We start from the raw sequence: 22929 nt of genomic DNA, 5'->3' as shown, positions 1-22929 counted from the left end.
CAAAAGCGGCACCTAGTGGCAAAGAATGAACTTGCATTTTCATTCAGACCAACTTTAAAAAAAGACCAATAAGTGGGCGGGCAATATGCTAATGTTTTATGTTGACTTCAACATAAAACGGCTTGGGATTCGTTTTAAAAATGACTCATTTCAGTGATTCAGATTCAGTGACTCTTTCTTTTGAGAGACAATAACTTTATACACAGTGCACTTTCAGATTTAAAACTTTGCAGGATGTTTTGATTCACTTTGTTACACACTGCATGAAAGGTCATTTTCAAAAATCCATAATAGTGGCACAGAATTTTAGAGGGTTGTTGGTTGCCAGGGTGGTGTTATGTGGTTATTAGGTGCTGTGGTTGGTTGCCAGGGTGTTAAGTGGTCGTTAGAGTGCTGTGGATCGTTGCCAGGGTTTTTTTGTGGGTGATTGCCATGGTTGTTGGGGTGTTGTGGGTTGTTGCCAGGGTGTTATGTGGTTGTTAGGATATTGTGAATGGTTGTAACGTGGTTGTTGCGGTGTTGTGGGTTGTTGCCAGGGTGTTATGTGGTTGTTAGGATATTGTGAATGGTTGTAACGTGGTTGTTGGGGTTGTTGCCAGGGTGTTATGTGGTTGTTAGGATATTGTGAATGGTTGTAACGTGGTTGTTGGGGTGTTGTGGTTGGTTGCCAGGGTGTTATGTGGTGATTAGGGTATTGTGAATGGTTGTAATTTGGTTGTTAGTGTGTTGTGGGTGGTTGCCAGGGTGCTATGTGGTCGCTAGGGTGTTGTGAATAGTTGTAATTTGGTTGTTAGGGTATTGTGGGTGGTTGCTAGGGTGCTGTATGTGGACGTTAGGGTGTTGTGAATGGTTGTTATTGTGTTGTGTGTTGTTGCCAGGGTGTTATGTGGTCGTTAGGGTGTTGTGAATGGTTGTAATTTGGTTGTTAGGGTATTGTGGGTGGTGAATGGTTGTTGTGAATGTTGTAATTTGTTTGTTAGGGTTATGGGATGTTGCTGCTGTATGGTGGACTATAGGGTGTGGAATGGTTGTAATTTGGTTGTTAGTGTGTTGTGGTGGTTTGCCAGGGTGCTATTTCGATAGGTGTTGTTAGCGTGTTGTGTGGGGTGGTTGGCAGGGTGCTATGTGCTCGCTAGCTAGCTTTTAATGAATGTAATGGTCGCTTGTTGTAAATTTGAAATCTATGGTGAATTGAATAAGGTTGCAATAAATAGAGGGTTTTGTGGAATTTGGTCGCTAGGGTGCTGTGAATGGTTGTAACTTGGTCGCTAGGGTGTTGTGAATGGTTGTAATTTGGTCGCTAGGGTGTTGTGAAATGGTTGTAATTTGGTCGCTAGGGTGTTTTGAATGGTTGTAATAATGGCTCTAGAATTTACTTAAAAATAAAAAAAACAATTTCAACTTAAATACACCACAACCTAAACTTGCCTCAAACTTAAGCTCTGTTCCTTCAGTTAATGCAGATCTTACGTATAAAGCACAGTCACTCATCTCATGAATATTAAGCAGTGTGAATGATAGGCTCCTCCCACTGCAGGGACGTCAGTGTTTGTGTATATCCTCTCATGATTCGTGTAAAGGGCCGCAGGTGTCTGTTCACCTCTCTCTGCCAACAAACACCAGACTTACTGAACTCAAGATATTAGCTCTTACCTTTGCCACCTTCATCCACAGCCACTGCTCACCATCCAGTTAATTCACTACAAGAAACTACATTTTTCCTGAACCGTCTTTTTCTCATTGAACATCTCATTGCATGCTGAAATGCTTGAGTTGAACTCTGTTGTTCTTGCATGTAAACAGCAGGTCCTGCATTTCTGGAATGAGTCAGAGAAAAATAGATCATCAGCGCCACCTTCTGCTCATTTATAATAGATACTTTTGTTTCCACAGGATGGGCTTCATCCAAGAAACATGCATCACGGTTTCCACAAAAATATTGCGCAACACAACTGTTTTCAACATTGATAATAATCAGAAATGTTTCTTGAGCAGCAAATCATCATATTAGAATGATTTCTGAAGATCATGTGACACTGAAGACTGGAGTAATGATGCTGAAAATACAGCTGCGCATCACAGAAATAAATTACATTTTAGAATTGTTTTAATTGTAATATTTTACAATATTACTGTTTTTAACTTTGGTGAGCAGAAGAGACTTTAAAAATCATAATGTTTCCAACTTTTATTTTATTTTTCATTCATTTATTCATACTAGTACCTCTACATTTTCCTTTTCCAGTAATCACATACAACTGAAAACGTGTTAGTTATTTGCAAATCCTGATTCATGTATTACCCACAACTTCTCCAGATTTTGTTCAGACTCAGACTCGGACTGATTTGGGTTGTTCTTCGTTGTGTTTTCTCAGAGGACGTCTTGACGAAGGACGCAGGAGAATGTGCAATATGTCTGGAGGAGCTGGTGCAGGGAGACACCATCGCACGCCTGCCCTGCCTCTGCATCTATCACAAAGGGTAAAGCTGCTCGTGTGTGTGTGTGTGTGTGTGTGTGTGTGTGTGTGTGACAGACTTGAGTCTGTTCTGTTACAGTAATTCTGCTCTTCTTCTAGCTGTATTGACGAGTGGTTTGAAGTGAACCGATCGTGTCCTGAACATCCTTCAGATTAAAAGCACCTCTCGCACCTTTGCACAGGTAACATTCACAAACCTGAAGCATGAGAATTCATATGCAATTATTAATGACTTATTACAGATCTAATACACTTTTGTGGCATTTAAATGCATGCGTTTTTAAATCAAATTTTAAAATTAATTGTAAATCCTCAGCACAGGATTATCCGAACCTTAACTGTTAACTGATACAATTATTAAAATAAATTAGACAAGCATCTGTGATGGTGCATTTAAAAATACAAACAAATATTTTATTTTAACGTGCAAACAGCAGCATACAAAGCAACATCAAAACCTGGATTCACACATCCTCAAATTATCACACACCAGCAGCGCTTCTGAGAACAGAGAAAAACAGAATAAAATATTATAAAACAAAAAATAATTAAATAGGCCTACACTAAATAGGCCTATAGCTATATCAAATAATTAACAAATTAAGATGACAAAACTAAAACACACACTGAATCCTTTTATGCGCTTTGAAGAACGGCATAGTAGATTTCACCATACTTCACCTCTTGGTCGATTGCATTAGGAATGCACATTTTTCGTATTACAAAATTTCATGAAATGTTATGTTTAAATATGCAAATGAAGCATTGTCTATTTAAATATGCACTAATTTGCATTTATTTCCCGAACATAAATCTGAACGTTGGATAAAGGCAGGTTCAAAACTCGTTTTAGTTTTTTATTGAAATATTAAAGGTTTTCCCAGAAGGGATTTTGGATTTCTCTTTTTAATCACTCCATAAATCAGAAAATACTGTCAGAGAGAGAAAAACATGTATTTAGGAGTAAAATGTTGTATAAATCAGTGTGAATAAATCTGAACAAACCTCCCAGTAAAACCATCAGAGTATATAGTAGATTTAAAAAAACTGTACAGTTTGGTGCTTGTAAGTAATACTGAAACAGAAAAAAAGAAACTCACAACATTTAAAGATATGAATAGTAATTTAAATCTACACACAAATAGATAAAGTGCAATTAAATGTGTATTTTGAATGTTTTCTTTCCAGTAGCCTAAAACAGCACAATATGGAAAGCCAAATGGTTCAAAATCTCAAAACTGACCAGTGGGTGTAAATCAGTGTTTCTGGCCGTAGCTTCTCACAGTAAATCCTGCTGACGCTCTTTAATCACTGCGTTGTGTTTCATATCTCCAGCCTCCTGGTCGTGAGAAGCACCGCAATGTGAATTTCTTCCTCCTCATAGACACTGTGACTTTGGTCTCGGGACGGCCTGATCGCCGAACGCCCCTCTCTTCTCGTAGCACGGCCCTCCCTAGTCGCCATATAAACTCTAGTGTGCCAAAACTCATTCAGGGAAACTCTTTCCACATCACAGTCCAGCAGAAACCCCAGAGGCGGTCGAGAGCGTCTACTCCAGCGCACCATTGTCCAATCAGGAATGGTGAAGAAGGCGGGTCTTGGGAAGTTCATTTCATTGGTGTCTCTTAATTGGCCCGGACTCAGGGTCAGCTGACTGTGTGGATAATTATCGGAGGATTGTTCTCTGGTAAATGGGACTGTGTCTCTCAGTGCCTTAACTTTCAGATCCCACGGGCCGAAGCGGCGGCTGCGTTTCGATGGACTCGGAGAAAGACGCCTGGATGTGACGGGACACGAGCCCTGATTCGGGTCGGCCCTGAGCCATACTGACAAGTGCCCTGTCTTTCGTAACGGCGACACAGCTGTTTTTCTCTCTCTCTTTCTTCCCGGATGGAGTAACGTCCCATGCATCTGAAGTCTGGTAGCAATATTTCTGCTAACGGTTCAAGATTAACTGTAGCCTGTCACGTGACGTCTGCACCGTCTCAAGATCATTTATGCAAGTGCATCATGTTTTATTTGTGTTGACAAATCTGGGCCTTAATTCAACACATGACTGACTTCTGTCTCTTTATGTAGAGTGAATCTCATCAGAACATCTCAAAAGCAGAAGCAAAAAATACTAAATTATATTTTGCATAAAGAAAATTATGTTTTCTGGGGGAAATTAATATAATGCAATTATTTTTATTGAAATCTGCGTAATTTTAATGGCAGTACAACAAATGCTACCATGTTTAGTAAATACATTACAATTTAATAAATTAATGATATTCAGCGTACTGCTTATAATTTATGCTGATTTTATTTAAAATAATTACATTATATTAATTTATATAAATATACTATATAAATTGGATGGCTGTACAACAAATACTACCATGATGAATAAATTTATTATAATTTAAATAAATTATAACTACAATTTTACTCCTTCAGTATAAGTATTTGTGCACTATGATATTAATTGTACTGCTCTTAAATGCTGATTTTAAATTTAAAAATCATTGTATTTCAGTAATAAAAATCATCACTGAGAATAATAAAAACCAGAAAACTGAAAAGTAAAATTTCCATTCAAATCGGCATAATTTAATGGCAATACAAATACTAATATGATGAATAAGTATATTACAATTTAAATAAATTGTTTAGGATTTAGATTTTTCACTTGATGACAATAATACACATTTTCCCCCTTCTGTACAAGTATTTATACACCACGATTCATGATATTTATTGTACTGCTATTAATTTATGCAGATTTTTTTTTCTTGAAATCATCACTGAAAATAATAAAAAGAAAACTCAAAAATACTACTATTATAAATACATTACTATTTGAATAACGTCATTTTCAATATACATAATTATTTGATATATAATTTTGATTTATTGAAAATGTCAAATAAAAAAAAATAAGTAAATAATGTTAATTTCTTAAGGATCCTAAAATGCACTACTACTTCTTTATGCAAAATATAATTTTATTAATTTAATTTGATTTTGTGATTGGCAGGTTTTGTGAGATTCACCCTTCAGCGTTTTCTGGAAGTGTGACGTGTCACGTGACGTCATTTAGGGCTCCTTCATGTTTAAAATATTGTACATGCATCAAGAGACTGACATATGATCGTCCATCAGGCCAAAAGATTTTCATATTTCACCTTAAATCAAGGAAATTAATTCTCAGGATTATTAAGATTTGTCACATACTTTCATGACAATTACACTCATTCTTCTCGCCCCTTTGATAGTATTTATACATCATTGTAGTATCTGTGGTACTGCTGTTAATTTACGCCGATTTAAATAAAAAAAAACAGTGTATTCCAGTAATAAACACTGAAAATATTTCAAAAAGGAAAACTCAAAAGATGCATTACAGCACTGATGCAAAATGCCTGATTGTTGTGAAAATAATGTCACAAATCTTAATCCTCCTAAAAAGATTTTCTTCATGTAAAATATATGTATTTTTTATATTTGTGATGAAATGTGATTCAAGCGAGTAATTCTGTCTGCGTGTGTCTTAAATCCACCTGTATCTGCTGAAACAAGGTTAGATTCTCTTACGATCTTTGGGATTTATCACCAGTTTCTCAATCTGTTTAATGTAAATCATGTGTGTGTGATTGATATCATAAACACTCTGGGTCACATTTCAGCTGCTTTTCTCAAGATCCACATTATTCTTTGGAGAAAGGTGGTCGTTCTCCAGTAGGGCTTGACGCTTCAGATGGACACGCTGCTAACTAGTTTTTTTAAAAGTTGCTAATCACAGAATCAACAAGGGATTTTTTTTTTTTTTTTGGTTAGAGATTTACACTCATTAAACTCGTTCCCAGTCTCAAGTAAGGCCTTATATGGTTGAGTTTATCTGAAGGCTTAGTTTTGGACTTCAGAGTATCACCGTAGTTGACCTGGCATATCAAAGGTGCCATAATAGCTTTAAAATGCTGCTAATCATGTATGTTGACGGTGATGAGAAGCGCTTTCGATGTGAGGCCACGTCAGCTTCATTACAGCAGGTTTTCTGGTCACATGACAGAAGAAATGGGAAGATGTGGTATACATGTTGCATGGGAAGCACCACTATTTTTAAAAAGCCTTACCAGATATTAGACCATTTGCAAAACTTCTTTTACGAGATATCATTTAGGTAAATAATAAATCCATGTTTTGCTGCTTTGTGCGAATTTCTGTTTCCAGCAGATCTGAGCCTGATGCATCCAACCGGATCCGTGATCGTCAATCAAAGCTTTCAATACACTATAGACTGAGTGTCACTTGTGTTTGTTTGTTTAATTTGCCACCGAACTCCATCAGGTAACGATCTGTCTGATCTAGTTCCATCCTTACAGCAGTCGAGAGGAACATAACAACTAGTAACGCAAGTTAACCTCCTGAAGAGATGCAAACGAAGCAAACTGAAGCTTGTATGTGTTGGATCTCGATGTGAAAGGGTAACAGTGGCCACCAGGATGATCAAAGTTTTTTTTTTTATGATTTAGAGATATTGTAACATTCCATCTGTGTAAAAATAAAATTAAGAAAAAACTATGTACAGACATAATGAGATTAAAAAAGCTAAATCTTTTGAAGCACAGATCTGGATGTCCTTCTGTGTGCATGTGTGTAAAATATTGAATTGCAACGTTTTAATCATCATTAGGTTTGAGAATCCCAGCATCACATGTAAATAAGAAATAATGTGAATTTGTGCATTTTAATATGTTTGAAAGACAAAAGTTCCATAAGACATGGTAATACATGGTTAAATAACACAAAACAAATAACAATAAACGTGTTCAACAGTAATTGATGAGATGTTCAAATTTTGAGATAACGCTCCTTAAAATTGAAATTATTTTTGTAAATCCAGCGTCAAATGCTTCGTGGCCTCTTAATTTTCTGTGTAATTATAGCCGTCTGACTAGTGAGTGGTCTTTGTGGAAAGCTTTCTGAATGTACAGTATATGAGCAGTAGCAGAAGAATTAGAAAGAAAGATTAAATAGTGAATAATTTATTGCTATTGTGTGAATAACATGTAATCAAAATAAAGTAGCCTGACTGTAGTATGATTGAATTTAATCTAATTACACAAAACTAAACCTTAAATAAAGAGTAAGGTGTCCACTTTTATAATTTACTCGGTAATATTAATTACTTCATGTACGTAAAAGGCTAGGGTGCTAACTTAGATTTACTAATCTGTAGGAATGCCGTTAATTTATTTTTTGTTCAGTCTGTTGGTAATTGCATACAAACTGTAAATGTTTTGGGAAAAACCAAACCTATCTTAACTTAACCTACCTAAATACCGTCATAAAGCCAAAGCAAAGCATTAAATTTCACATAACTCAATACCAACATAATCCTAAAATATGCCGTTGCAAGAGGCCAAATAAGAATAAACTGGTGGAATATAAGGTTGATTTTAAGAGTCTTTATCTGTTGATACTTTCCCAGACAAGGCAAGCAGGAGAGAGGATGCGACGACCTCGATGTTCATCGCAATTTGAGAAGACCCTTAGAATGCAGGAGTGAAAGTTGGAGTCAAGCACCAATGAATAACGCCCGCTTAGAAGGCACCATCGGTCTCGTGGAGAAACTCGAAGGTCGCAGAGCCTCCGCATCCACCGTAATGTGAAGGGCCTCAGAAACCAAACTGCGTCTTCACGCTAATCCACAGGATGCACTTCCGCCGAAAGACACAAGAATCCCCATTCTAGAACATGCAAGACAAGTCAACGCAAAAGCTTCCGCTCTCCAGGAAAAGTCTCCGCGGATTGGGTTTGTTTTAAAAGTCCGAGACGTGCCACGAGTGTCCAAGAAAGACCTCTGAAGAAGCAAAAAGACGTTTGTGAAGTTGGTTTGCCAAATCCGTCAACTCAAAGTTGTCATACACCGAATGAAGATGCAGCAAAGACCGCAGAGGTGAGGACTGGCGTCCAGTTGATCGGTCACCATTGTCCTGTGTTCCTTCTCTGGGAAATGCAAAGATCTGACTAAAATATTTAGTCCAAATTATGAACATTGGTCTGGACTTTTCCATTCATGGTTTCTGTATTTGTAAAATGTTATCTTAAATTAAAATGCTCACTGGGGTCTGTGTTAACCACTGATATGACACTAATAGTGTCTAATAGTGTGTACTGAATTTCTTCAAACCAAAGCCGCAGATGAAATACGCGGAGCACTCCTCTCCTTTACTCTGAACCAGATCCAGGATTTCTTTATTCTGAACCACCTAAGACAACATAGATTAATTGAGAAATATATTGTGGAGATACATTTAACAGGTTGTCTTTATTCTGAACCAGCTGAGAGTACATAACGTATAACAGGGTGTTTGCACATTTTATGAAGGTCAATTTAAGACATTTTAAGACCAAGTAAAGACACAAAGAGTTGTCAATCACTTCAAAGATTGAAAATACAACTTACAAAAAATCTTCATTTGCTTTTTTATTCATTTTTCAAAAAAAAAAAAAAAGCTCTTAGAATATGGAAATAACTTCTACTGTATCTTCTGATTGCACTGTAAAAAATGTTCTTCAGTATTTTTGTTTTGTATTCCAGTGCAGATGTCCTAAGATGTTTTAACCAAGATATATTTACTTGAGAAAACCAACAAATATCTGCCAAAGATCTCTTAATCTTAATTCAAAGGGAAAGCCAGGTTTTCTGATATATTTGTTCTTAAGCATAAACTCATTTTGATCAGTTTCTCAGAAAACAAAAGTAAACGTATCTTGATTTAAGGGTGTTTAGATATTGGTACTGGAAAACAAAGTAAAAATACACTGGAAGATATTCATTTTTAGCAATGCGTGCAACATTCTATGACTATGAATTTAAGACTTTCTGTTCTGAATAAGGATTTTTCTATGGCCTTTAATTGTGAAAGGGCAAATAAAGACCTTTTAAGGCTCGCAGAAACCCTGTTTAAATAATTTTATCATTTTGTTTGTTAGAAATTGAAGTTATCTTATACAGATATATACTGTAAGTTTGCATAACAAATATGAAGTTAGTGAAGTAGCATGGTACAGTGATAATACTTCATAGCAGTAATAGTGGTAGGCTACTTATGTATTATACTGATAGGCTCATAAGTACACTTCCATAATGTACTTAAAGTGCACTAATTTTGTACTTAAATGATTCTTTAGTACGATAAACTTAAGATCAAATAAGTGCTCTTAACTGTGATATTTTGGCACACCATGAATAACTAAAATAAGATTTTGACATACTATCTCAGTTTTTGAAAAATGTATTTAATAACCATTGTAGTACACTTGAACCCATCTTTCACAGTACACTCAATTGTACTACAAGTGGTGACTAAATACATTTTTTTTAAAAACAGAGATAGTATGTTAAAAGTGCATTTTAGTTCAAATTCATGGTGTCCCAAAATAACACAGTTGAGCAGTGTTGGAAAGGTTACTGTGGAAATGTAATAGGTTACAGATTACATGTTACCCTTTCTAAAATGTAATAATTTCAATTATTAAAATACTGTAACTGATTACTTTTCTAAAAGTGTTAATCATTTTCAAACATCTAAAGCAGGCAGGGTTAACCTTACAATATACTGACAGGCTGTCAAAATGACTTGAATTAAGATTATAATAATCTAATAATTTTAAAGCACAGCCACTACAAAACAGACTGTCTTTGAAATCAATCTGAGGTTGAACACAGATTTAAAACCATAACAAGAAATAGTTTAGTAGCTATGATACTGTTTTTGAAATTAAATCTTTGCATAGTTATGACAGAAAACAGTGGCATCTAAAAATGCCTAGGAAAAATAAGCAGTTAATCTTAATAAAGCATATAGATAAACCCAAATAGTAAATAAAACAGTTATGGAATAGGCATGTGATCTAAACTCCTGAAACACTGGTGACATTAGATATTTTAGAGCAGTCAATGCAACTTATAAAAGACGTGTGTGTGTGTGTTTGTGTGTGCGCACGTAAATCAATGTGTGTGTGTTGCGTGTGTGTGTGTTGTGTGTGTGTCTGTGTGCGTGTGTGTGTTTGTGTGGGTGCAATGTGTGTGTTGTGTTTGTCAGGTGTGTGTGCGTGTGCGTGTGTCTGTGTGTGTGTGTCTGTGCGTGTGTGTTGTGTGTTTGTGTCTGTGTGTGTGAGCATGTGCGTGTCTGTGTGTGTTTGTGTGTGTGTGTGTGTGTGTGTGTGTGTGTTTGTGTCCGTGTGTGTGCATGTGCGTGTGTGTGTGTGTGTGTGAATGTGCCTGTCTGTGTGTGTTTGTGTGTGTGTGTGTTTGTGTCAGTGTGTGTGTGTCTGTGTGTGTGTGTGTGCGTGTGTGTGTTGTGCGTGTGCATGTGCGTGTCTGTGTGTGTTTGTGTGTGTGTGTGTGTGTTTGTGTCAGTGTGTGTGCATGTGCGTCTGTGTGTGTTTGTGTGTGTGCATGTGTGTGTTTGTGTCAGTGTGTGTGCATGTGCGTGTGTGTGTGTGTGTGTGTGTGTGTGTGTGAAAAATTCAGATGTAACCCCCTTTGTAATCGTTAATGTTTTCATAAGTAACTAATTTAATTACACATTTTTTCTCAGTAACTGTAGCTGATTACAATTACATCTATTTTGTAATTTAATACATCATTTAGTTTACATAATCAGTTACAGTTACTGAGAAAAAATGTGAAATTAAATGAGTTACTTATGAAAATGTTAACATTACAAAGGGGGTTACATCTGAATTTTTCACACACATATACAGTAGATTTTATTAATTTTTTTTCCCAAATTGCAGTGACTGATCTAAATATGAGACACCAATGTTTCAGGAGTTTAGGACACATGCTTATTCTATAACTGTTTTATTTCCTATTTGGGTTTATGTATATGTTTTTTGTTGTTGTTTACGATTAACTGTTAGATGCCAGTGTTTCTGTTTCACAAAAGCTTCTTTGTGGCAAAAGAAGGTTCTTCAGATTAGAAAAAAGTAAGAAAGAGATGGTTCTCTGACTGGTTCTTTGTGGAAACAAAAATGGTTCTTCAGTGGCATCGCTGTGAAGCACCTTTATTTCGGAGTTAGTGTTGTTCCTGGTCAGTCTTGGTGCGGCTGCGGTGTATGATCTCGATGTCTTCGGTGCAGATGAAGCCGTTCTTCTGGAGATTGTCCAGAATGCACTGCGTGTTCTTCACCTGCTCCACCAGCAGCTTCAGGTGAGGAGGAAGAGCCCATCTTACCTGTTTAGCGCTAGACCATCAGCCCTATAATAATCCAGCCCAGGCTCTTTCTTCACAGACATGCGGTCAAAAGTCACTCGAGAAATTCTCTGACATCGGGTTTTACAATTCCGATATACTGCGATTTAAGAAAGCTGAGGCATCTCAACTTCCTCGCGCAAAAGAAGACAAAAGAGTCTGACTCTGCGAAGCTTAAACGGACTACTGGGTGTTGTTTACTTGGTTCCCCACCTTCCTTGTTAACTCTTTCCCCGCCATTGACGAGTTATCTCGTCTTTTAGAAGACAACGCTTCCCCGCCATTGACGAGTTTTTACAGCTTTTTGTGTTTTCACTGTTATACACTCGGGGGCGCTATTACACATCTTCTGAACGAGTACAAAACCTCCAGAACAAAAACACACGTGAACAGGCCAGAGAGAAACGAAAGATCTCTCATGTAAACTGATGCATATGAGAAACAATGTGATCATCAGCAATAGACAGTGTATATAAATGAAAACTGCATAATGTTACAGAGTAAAATGATGATCCAGGAAGTGCTATATGTCTGTGCAAGCTTTGGAGGTGTTGATGGAAGCGAGTTACTGGATTTATGCTTTGATAATAATACTGAATATTATACAGATGTAGTTTTTGATAAAAATGTGATTTTCTCACCTTTTTGCTCAAAACTATACATTTTTATGAAATCTACCTATATTCAAGTGTTGATAAAAAAAGAATGCTTTAAGCTAGAATAAAACAATTTTATTTTGTTTAAAAGTAGAGGCTTTGATCTTTATTTCGGTGTATTGCATATTCAAATATTCAAACAGCAAAATATACTAGAGGCCATCAAACTTTAAATCAAAATCGCTGGCAGGGAAAGGTTTAACTAGGAAGTGAAGCTAAAAGATGAATCTGAATAAGAGTTATGTGGCGAGGTCAGAGAAATAAAACGCTAGCGTTTAGTCAGTCACGAGATTTAATGTTGGTTATGTATTTTATGAGCTGCTTGGGAAAGGCAAAACTGGTTACATTTTTACTAAACTTTACTAAATGTTGTTTATCCAATAAGACTTCCCATTTAACTTCCAAAAAAATAGAAACCTTCAAGGAATTTGGAATGCTTTCACTGGTTGTAATGGGACTTGTATTGGTTTGAATGGAAACTGTAATGTAATTGGCCACCTGCTATTGGTGGCTTGTTAACAAATCCTAAACACTCTACAGAAAACAATAATAACATTAAAATGTATTTGATGGTTTCTATTGTTTGTTTGTTTGTTGTTTTCAGCAAAACAGAACGTTGTCCTAATGTTCTTTAAAACAATTCAAAACCTTTCAAGGGAACGTCTCACAACTTTTAAGTCAGTGTTAAGTGTGTTTATATAATGCTCTTATAACTTTATTAATATTTTGTCATAACATTGAGAAAACATTCTTAAAACAACATCTTCATGATGTTATTTTTACCTGATGAATGTTTTTAAAACACTGAAAGAAAACGTTCTGAGGTCAACATTCTCGGAACGTCTTTGCACTTGAACGTTGCTTTAGAGATTCAAATATTCTAAACATTCTCAAAATGTCCTCATGTTGCTGTTTGTACTTGATGAATTAGTGTAACCTTTAAATAACATTCTAATCACAACAACAAAAAATAGATATTTTAACGGCCTTAGAATATTAAAAATTAACATTTAAATAATGCTATATTTTGGGTGACAAAGTTGTAGTGTTGAAAGAAACGTTTTTGTAACCTTACATTAATGCTCACAAAAAACAACAAAAAACAAAAATAAACGGTCAAAAAATAACGTTATACAAATAATGTTATTTATAGAATCTCAAAATATATATAAAATATAACTAAACTAAAACTATGAGAACTTGCCTGGTGATAACCTTCCTCTTCTTCAAAAAAAAAAAAATATATATTTGCAAATTTGTTAAATATAGTTAAAGTATAGGACTGCAATCATTTTAGCAGCCTGATGGCAACATTAACTGGATAGTTCACCCAAAAATGAAAATTCATTAATCATTTACAATTGATGGTAGCCATTGACTTCAATATTATGGAAAAAAAAGTCAATATGGAAGTCAATAGCTACCATCAAATTTTTGGGGTGAACTATCACTTTATATCAAGCATGTCTGAAACTTGTGGAACTGTGCATTTTTGAGTTGGAAAATTGGTTTTCCATTGCACTTTTCCCAGCAGGAAGTTGGAAATTACCATATACAATAAACCATAACAGTTAACTTCCATTAAAATCAAAAGAGAATAAGATTATTGTACAAGTTCTAGTCCTATCTATCAAACACGATGGTTGAATCAGCTCTAATGTTATTTTATCACATTTTGGCATTACCTCTTAAAAAATGAAGGCTCCAAAAGGGTTGTTTTTGCGACACTCAGAAGTGAAAATAACACAAGCAAGACACAACACAATGAATGCCAGCTAAAATACTTTATGCAGTTGTTTTGCTACCATACGTTACAAATGCTGCACATTCTTCCCCTCGTCTGCGTAGACGAGAACTAACCCGTGGTGTGCATTCTGTAGTAGACTACAGATAAGTGTGCACACAGACACCATTCACGACGCTAATCATCAGATTGAATCTCTTCTGTCCTTTCTTTTTTCGGTTTTTTCAAAGCTTTCTCCAGTTCTTCCATCACAGGCAGAGGTCCCTCGTATTTGTTGGTTTCGATAGACCTGAGTTTCTCCTGATAGTCCTCCGGAAGCCCGTTCTGCTCCGCGCCCATCACAATAACCTGAGACACAGAAGCTACTTCATTTCTACTGCCACATTTGGGATATTTCCATCATTTGAGTTCTACAGAGAACACACCCTCTGCAGGAATCAAGTCTAGACTTTTGAGTGTCATCATAAAATGTAGTTTATTTCAGCCGAGAACAGGAAGGTTCATCATATAAAGTGACTCATTATTCAACTGACTTTTTTTATTACAGTTTTAGTTTTTGCTCTTATTTGTCTTCTATAAGTGCATAAATGTAATGTAGTTAAAATGTAAATGCATGCATTAAGGATATCTTGGGTCCTGACACAATTTCTTTAAACTTCTTCACGATTTTTAATCCAGAGTTTCTGGATTTAAAAGTCTTGATACAGACTTCCACAAAGTAAGGACTTAAAGCAACACTTTGTACATGTTGCAAACAGATCTGCACGCATCCCGCGGAAGAACATTCTAACCGGAGCTACTTCTCCAAGTTTATGTCTATGGCGATTCACGCAGGTATGTGTTACTCCGCAGCGGTGACGACCCGAACAGGCTACAATAGTCCAAATTATTATAAAAATATTCACTTATTATAAATGTACAGTAGTGGTTTGGGATAAGACAAATAGTCGGCTCGGCAGATGAAATTTTGAACACAGAAAAAGTTACATAGTTTTGCTTTAAAAGGTCTTAAATCAGAACAGAACATCTGAAATTCATAAATGTTGCACGTATTACACAAAACGTAAAATAACTTTTTACTGCATCTTCTGATCACAATGCACAAAAGTGCTGTTCTTCCTCGGTATGTGTGTTTTGTTTGCCAGTACAAATATCTACACATCCACATTTACTTAAAATGCAAACGAAGATATAACGCCTTATGCTTAAAATAAGAACACATATCTGTCAATGCGGAATGAAAACTAGTTTTCCCAAGAAATCCTACAGTATTATTTCTTACATTTTCTTTTACTGGGCAAACAGCTCTTAAAGTCATACATTTGCAGAAACCCTGTAATCACCTGATTGTTTCGGTGTCGCAAACTAAATTTGACATGTTCAAATTGTTTAATGTGCATGTGACAAGAACAATATGTTTGCATGCAAATGTTTAGGACAGTATAGAGATTCATTCATAAATTCATAACAAGCACATGTGCTGCTTTACTGTTTTCGTATAGCCTACTAAAAGTGACATGTCCGATTTAAATGGATAAATATGTAGACGTTATTATCTTGTGGCAGAGACTCTTGTGCTGTATTATGAATATTATAGCGCATGTTCCGGATGCTTCGGTTCGAGGTGTTGTTGTTGCACTGACTCAGTTGCTAGCTGTGCTCTATTGTCTCATACAAAGCTGACTGGAGCAAACACCAGAAAAACAGCACAACATTGTCCTTTCAGCAGCAGCACAAATAACACGCATTCTGTTCTGAAGAATGATATTAGATTGCTAGAGAAGCATGCGTTTCTGTTGTTGCATACAGTAGAGGCTGGGAATCACAAGCAGGTTCATTCATTCTTTTATCTAAATCTCCTCTTACTAATTACAGTAATTGTGATGGATCTTTTAATGAATCAGTGGATCCAGTTCACAAAATCAGTCTGAATGATTCATTCACAAATCGAAGCGAGCCGAGTTCAACTTTCTGAATCAGTGATTCGAGCGAAGCGGTGAATAACCCACTGATGGAGGAAGTGATTATTAATCAATAACCGTTTCATTTTCAGTATGTTCCTCAAACAAAACTATCATGTGACTTTTGTCTCTGTTTTTTGCTCACAATTTCCAGACAACATATTTTAGAGCTTGGCAATACTATTATAGGCTACTTTATAGTTATGCTAAGCTCTGTAATATATTATTTGCTAGAAATTGTGAGTAAAAAATATTATTCTGGATATGCCACGCTCTGAAATATTTCAGCTGGGAAAAATTATGAGTAAAAAAAGTTTTATTTTTTAGTTTTTTAGTTATGCCAAGCTCTAAAATATAGCATTTGCTTGAATTTGTGTGAGAAAAATGTTATTCTGGTTATCCGAAGCTCTAAAAAAAAAATAAATTTGCTAGAAACGAAAAAAAAAAAGGATTTAAAAAATTAACTAGAATAATTCATATTTATATAATGCATAAAATTGCACACAGAATTATACGCTACCATTGATTTCCATTTGGTCAAAATTATGAGTAACAAAAAATATTATTCCAGCTATACCAAGATCTAAAATTTTTACAATTTTTATTTATTTATTTATTATATTTTTTTATTTATATTTTTAAGAATAACTAGAATAATATATTCTTTTATAATGTATAAATTTCCAACGTTTTTCCAGGTCTAGATAACTTTTAAAGTTATACTTCCTTATTTATCCTAGTCTGTGAAAATCCTGGTACTTCTTGTTAAGGGGTTGAATTAAAATAAGATGTATCTTAATTTTTATGCCTGGAACACACTGCATGATTTTTGGCTGTCCCTGACTAAAGATTGGCATCATAAAACAATCGTGGCTCCTAATCTGTGCTTTAATGTCATACAGTGAGAGAGGGTCAAAGACCAAAGAGAGCCTACAATTGTTTTCTTCTAACAGATAAGTTCTTGTTAAAAACTAACCAAAATAAAAAAAATAATTACATATCGGCTATCGGCCAAAATGAGTTGAAAATGTAAAATTATCAGATATCGTTAAAAATTCAATATCGTGCATCCCTAGTTAAAATCTAGATAAAAAACACATCTCTTGAGCCAAGCATTCACATAGTGTATCTAATAACCTTGTACTTCACTTATATGTGATCAAATGCACATCAACATTATTTTGCTTGGTTGGAACAGCAGCTACGCTAATGTTTTTCTCTATTTGTTTCCTTCTCTGTTTCAAAAGGATTGGCATCCCGAGGTAACTAGGAATTGCACACGTCATTAACTAACTGTATGATTCTTACTGTACATTTCTGCCATGTGGATATCAACACTGTTAAGCTACTACTAAATATAATATAGAAACTTTAATTTTTCTGTAAAGCTGCTTTGCAACAATTTGCATCGTGAAGAGCGCTATAAAAAGTGTTGTGAACCACTGTTCTAAACTAAGCCGTATTTCTGTGACTTGTTCAAGTGTGCAGGAGCCTGTACCTGTAGATACTGCGGTGAAGGTGGTGCATAAACGCAGCTGTTCATGATGTATGTCCGACAGCTGAGGTCCTGTCTGCTGGTGGACACGTTCACCTCCACTGGGCTGTAGGTGCCCATTTTCACATTCTCCTGCCTGCAGAGGAACATCCAGCACATGTGAGGAGCTCCGTCAGTCACTTACTACACGAAGATCTCTGACTAAAACATGCTGGGTTGTTTCAACACAACTTTGGGTCAAACATTGACTAAATCAGCTGTTGGGTTAAATTTTTATATTAACCCCTTAAGTGTCGCTCCTCATTTTTGAACATAGATGTGAAAGTGCACTATCCAAACTTAAATTGTTATAATCTATGAATGCTTTGTAATAAATCTTTTAAATACATTTTTTACAATATACTTCTAGAATATACTGCAGAAGTGGAATCATTTCAAGAAATTAAAATATCAAAAAGTTATAGAGGTTTAAATTTACTGTAAAGAAAATGCACCATGATAATTTAATTTTTTTAATATAAAATATTTTACAGAATATTTTTGAATCTAATATTGCTATAAAATTAAAGCCTTATGTCTAAATAAGTTGTATTCCAAATTTGAAGTTGATATAAAAAAGAGGTTCTTGTGAAATGTTATTTAGGGTGTTATACTCCATTGAATTTTATCACATTTTGATTTTTCTGTCATAAATTTTTAAATTTCTTGGTCATTGTTACTTCTATCAAAAATCTTGAGACTCAGACCTTTCTGACAATATGTATATTTATAAGATTATTAAAATTTTTGACAGTAAAAGACAATAATACTTTCTGTAATATGACACTTGACTCCATCAACTAAGGTTAAAATATTTTAAAGTACCATTTCCACGGTAACGCAATGTCAAATTTAAAAAATGGTTTTCACTATTGAATTATCAGAATTATTTGAATTCTGAGGTTTTAAGCTTTAATTACTAAAATATGTGATGGAGAACAAAGACAACAACAACAAAAAAAGGGTGGGCCGGTGATACATTTTTAACCCAAAAGTTGGATTAGTCTATATTTGACCCAAAGTTGGGTTGAAACAACCCAGCATTTTTGAGTGTACTGTATGTGTGTGTTTGGGGTCTGAGAGCGTTTAACCTGTCGAGGGACTCGAGGTCCGACATGTTCATCCTCCACACGACGCCCCAAACCTCGTCCCCAGGACTGTGTTCGATGGTCGCGACGCCGCCGTGCCAGCGCTGACTCGCCAGTCCTTTATGATTCCCGAAGACCAGTTTATAATCCTAGAGAGGAGGACCGGTCAGTTACATGGTAGATAGATACAGTCAAACCAACATAAACATTTCTCACATTATCACAGTTTATTCGCTACAGTTTAGAAAGTGGTAATAAAATATGACAAGAACTCAGAGTTAAACTGTGTCAGAACAAATGTGTCCCTGCAGCACACAAGCAGTCTTAAGCAGCACAGGTATATTTGTAGCAATAACCAACAATACATTGTACGGGTCAAAATTATACATTTCTCTTTTATGCCAAAAATCATTAGGATATTAAGTAAAGATCATGTTCCATTAAGATATTTAGTAAATTTCCTACTGTAAATAAATCAAAACTTAATTTTTGATTAGTAATATGCATTGCTAAGAACTTCATTTGAACAACTTTAAAGATGATTTTCTCAATATTTAGATTTTTTTGCACCCTCAGATTCCAGATTTTCAAATAGTTGTATCTCAGACAAATATTGTCCTCCTAACAAACCACACATCAATGGAGAAATGTATATAAATCTCAATTTAAAAAAATTAACCCTTATGATTGGTTTTGTGGTCTATGGTCACAAATTAATCTTGATCATATCTGATAACTTTGATAGAAAGGTATGTAATGAACTCAGTTGAAATTTAAGCACACAATTAGATAATAGCACTTTAGGTCAACAGATTACCAAGAAGTGCTTCATTTTGTTCAGTCTGTGGTGCAGAAAGGTTAAAAAAGACATTAACACGTGCAAAACATGGTCAGGTAAAAGTGTCAAGGTTTTTTTTTTTTTTTTAAATCAGTTTTACTGGTAGTCCACTGTATGAAGAATTTGAGTATAATATGTCAGTTTACTTTATTTTGCTCTCCTCACTTACATAAATGACCTATAGTGTCCTGCACCACTAGTAAAAAATATCAAAAATGATATCTGGTGTCTGAATAATTTTTGGTTTGACTATAGATGGATACCTTGAGTTTGGCCACGCAGTAGATGGTGGCTGACGGGTTCTTCAGCTGCAGTCGCTCCTTCAGAAGGTTGCTGCCGTAAGCGAAGTACAGGAAGGTGGATCCGTTCTGCCGGTCACTGCTGTTGTCCATCACTGGGTCTTCAGAGGGCAGAGGGACTAAGAGGATGAGGATGAGGAAGAGGAAGAGGAGGGACAGGGTGAGGAAATGGAAGAGGGACAGTTTTGCGTTGAATCAGCTCAGCAGCTCAGAGCGAATGAGATGGAAAACACCTCTGTTAGCGGAGCTTCACTCTCATGCAAATCCATTGTGTGCCAAAGCCTGCATTCATCTGACCCGAGCCTCTATCAGCAAGAACTTTCCCAACCGGCCCTCTAGTGGAAGCAGCAGACATGACCGCCACGCAGTCAAAATTCACCCCTAAAACTCACCTAAATAATGCAATTGATCATTTCTTCTGTACGATCTGAATTTCTGCGCCTTGAATATTTAATCTGATGTTCTGAATTTCTTCTGCATCTTGAGAACTTGAAGCTGTGTTTTTAAAAACTGGATATAAGAATTTACAAGAAATTTTATAAGAAAATACATGTGTATAAAACTGTCATGAAAAATTCAACTGTTTTAAAATTCCAAGTGTTAAATATTCAAGTAAAACAAATCAATAATTCAAATTTACACAAATCAAACAGTTTTGTCAAATTTTGAGCATTGTGAAATGCTTTTATAATTCAAATTTTGAGCAATTCAAAATGCTTTTGTCATATTTTTTTTTTTTTTTTTTGAATAACAGAAATAGACCTTGGGCCAGCTGCACAAACAAACAGTGAATATGTAAAGGCTTAATAACTACATTTACTACTAACAAGCTTTCGAGTTTCATTATTTTTTGTTGCATTTTAGCTGATTCTACAAGTAATATCATAAAGGAAAAATCTCAAATAATACAACAATTTGATTCAAGAAGTGATGATGCATAAATGTTGATAATGAACTCTTCTCGTCCTGTTCTTTGTCAGATTTGTTGGCACAGATTTTTATTTCTTTTTTTAACTGATTGATCGTAGGCTTCATTAATCTGAGCTCATGCATCTCAGTTTTTGGGAGAAAAAAATAGCATGATTTGCATTATATATATATATAAGGCATTATTTTTTGGCAGTGTTCACTCAAAAACTGAGGTGCATAAGGCTCAGATCGATAAAGTTTACAATCAGTCAAATTAATCAAAGAAATAAACAATAAAAAAAACCTGTGCTAAATTGAAAGAATACAAGTTGATAAAAACACAGAATCCAAGATTTGGTAATAATAATACAGCATAATGAGAGATTTATAAGTTTGTAACAAGTGTAATATGTTAGAGGAAAACGTCCCAAAATATACATAAGTTATCAAGAATTTTTTAGCAAGGTGTTATATCCTGTGTGAGTTTTAGCCCAATGCGATATCTTTGTCTAGGATTTTCTGGAAAAAGAAAATCCTCTCCAGGTCAAAGTGACCAGAACACAACATAAGAGGGTTAAATAATGAAAAATTGACCGTGATGATGAATAGTCTAGTCTGATGAGATGTGAAGAGCTTGTGTCTCACCTGCGGAGCTCAGGAGGATCAATCCAGCGGCGAGCAGCGTGAGGCTGATGGTGAAGCTCTGGAAGGAGAACATCTTTGTTTCAGGGTTCATCTGGTTCTGTGTGGACAGAGAGGCTGCGGAGCGGGACATTTGGACCAGAGGGAGGATCCTGACCCGCCCTTTTAATCTCATCTGACCCCCGATGGCTGAAATGCTTTTGTTGAAGTGTGAATGTGTTAATGTTAATGTCATCCATTCATTCACACATCACATATGTGTCCCTGCAGCACAAAAGCAGTCATCAGTAGCACAGGTATATTTGTAACAATAGACAACAATACATTGTATGGGTCACAATTATACATTTCTCTTTTATGACAAAAATCATTAGGATATTAAGTAAAGATCATGTTCCGTGAAGATATTTAGTAAATCTCCTACCATAAATATATCAAAACTTCATTTTTGATTAGTAATATGCATTGTTAAGAAATTAATTTGGACAACTTTAAAGATGATTTTCTCAATATTTAGATTTTTTTCAGATTCCAGATTTTCAAATAGTTGTATCTCAGCCAAATATTGTCCTGTAAAAACAAACTTTCATTCTTTCTGTTCCCATTCTTTTGTTTGGACCTGCAGTTAATATTCTGTATTTTTGTCAATTCGTCTTAAAATCTGTAATACCTTTGAAGATAAGATAAACAGCTTTATCGATCTCCTCTAGAAAACTGAGCTTATGTTAATAAATATCAATTTTATAATTTTTATATAAAAAAGTTATATGTCTAAGAATTTGCAGGAAAAGTCTGAAATGCATTTATCAATGCCAACAGATGGCACTGTTAGACAAACATAATGCACTTAATAAACAATTACCAGCCTATAAACAATGTCTGATCACTTTTGCATGGATTTAAAATTTTAATTATTTTCTTAAGAACGGCTTCTGTGAACAGTGTGAATAAATATTTCCAGTGGCAAGACCTCCTGAAAATACTAGGTTTATGCACTGAGCTCTTTAGATGAAGCACTAGTCACTAGATTTATTGGCATCAAATCTGTGAAATGCATGCAAAACTAATGTCTTTGTAACTAATATATAACTATGCCTCTCTTTCCTTGTGGTGAAATCAGTCACGGGTAGTTGTGCACAGAGAGTCTAGTTTCCCACGAGTCATAAATCCAGTCATACACCAACTTAATGACCATTGCAGATTGTGCCTTTTGTCCTGAATACCCACTTCTGTTATATATGTGATAGATTTGCATCCAGTTTGTTATGCAACAGTGTCCTTAAAGAAACAGTGATGGACTGGAGTGCTGAGGATTATTGTGATGTTTTTATCAGCTGTTTGGACTCTCATTCTGACGGCACCCATTCACCGCAGAGCAAGTGCTGCAATGCTACATTTCTCCAAATCTGATGAAGAAACAAACCCATCTGTATCTCGGACGACCCGAGGGTGAAAACTTTTTCCGCAAATTCTCATTTTTGGCAGAACTATTCCTTTAATTGCAGATGCATGAATGATCATTCCTTAGTTAGT

At 35.4% G+C, this 22929-nt stretch overlaps 2 protein-coding genes across 2 annotated transcripts in view; one reads left to right on the top strand and one right to left on the bottom strand.

The window, feature by feature from the left end:
* The window catches only part of znrf2b (zinc and ring finger 2b), a 41166-nt gene extending 34085 nt beyond the window's left edge, over window positions 1-7081 (top strand). The window contains exons 3-5 of the mRNA XM_042741806.1: window positions 2376-2481; window positions 2577-2659; window positions 3813-7081. Coding sequence (XP_042597740.1) covers window positions 2376-2481; window positions 2577-2634 — 164 coding nt within the window. The 3' untranslated portion in view covers window positions 2635-2659; window positions 3813-7081. The remainder of the gene's footprint in view (window positions 1-2375; window positions 2482-2576; window positions 2660-3812) is intronic.
* A 7069-nt stretch (window positions 7082-14150) lies between these two features.
* ggctb (gamma-glutamylcyclotransferase b) lies at window positions 14151-21558 on the bottom strand. Its single transcript, XM_042741804.1, has 5 exons — window positions 21400-21558; window positions 19810-19964; window positions 18712-18857; window positions 17585-17717; window positions 14151-14473 (listed from the first exon to the last, which is right to left on the bottom strand). The coding sequence occupies exons 1-5, from the start codon at window positions 21527-21529 to the stop codon at window positions 14303-14305; spliced, it is 735 nt and encodes a 244-aa protein (XP_042597738.1). The 5' UTR covers window positions 21530-21558; the 3' UTR covers window positions 14151-14302.
* Window positions 21559-22929: the final 1371 nt, after the last annotated feature.

The sequence above is a fragment of the Cyprinus carpio genome, chromosome B16, assembly GCF_018340385.1.
Source record: "Cyprinus carpio isolate SPL01 chromosome B16, ASM1834038v1, whole genome shotgun sequence".
In the NCBI taxonomy this organism is placed as follows: domain Eukaryota; kingdom Metazoa; phylum Chordata; class Actinopteri; order Cypriniformes; family Cyprinidae; genus Cyprinus; species Cyprinus carpio.
The sequence above is the reverse complement of the archived record's forward strand: the minus strand, read 5'-3'. Positions and strand labels throughout refer to the sequence as shown.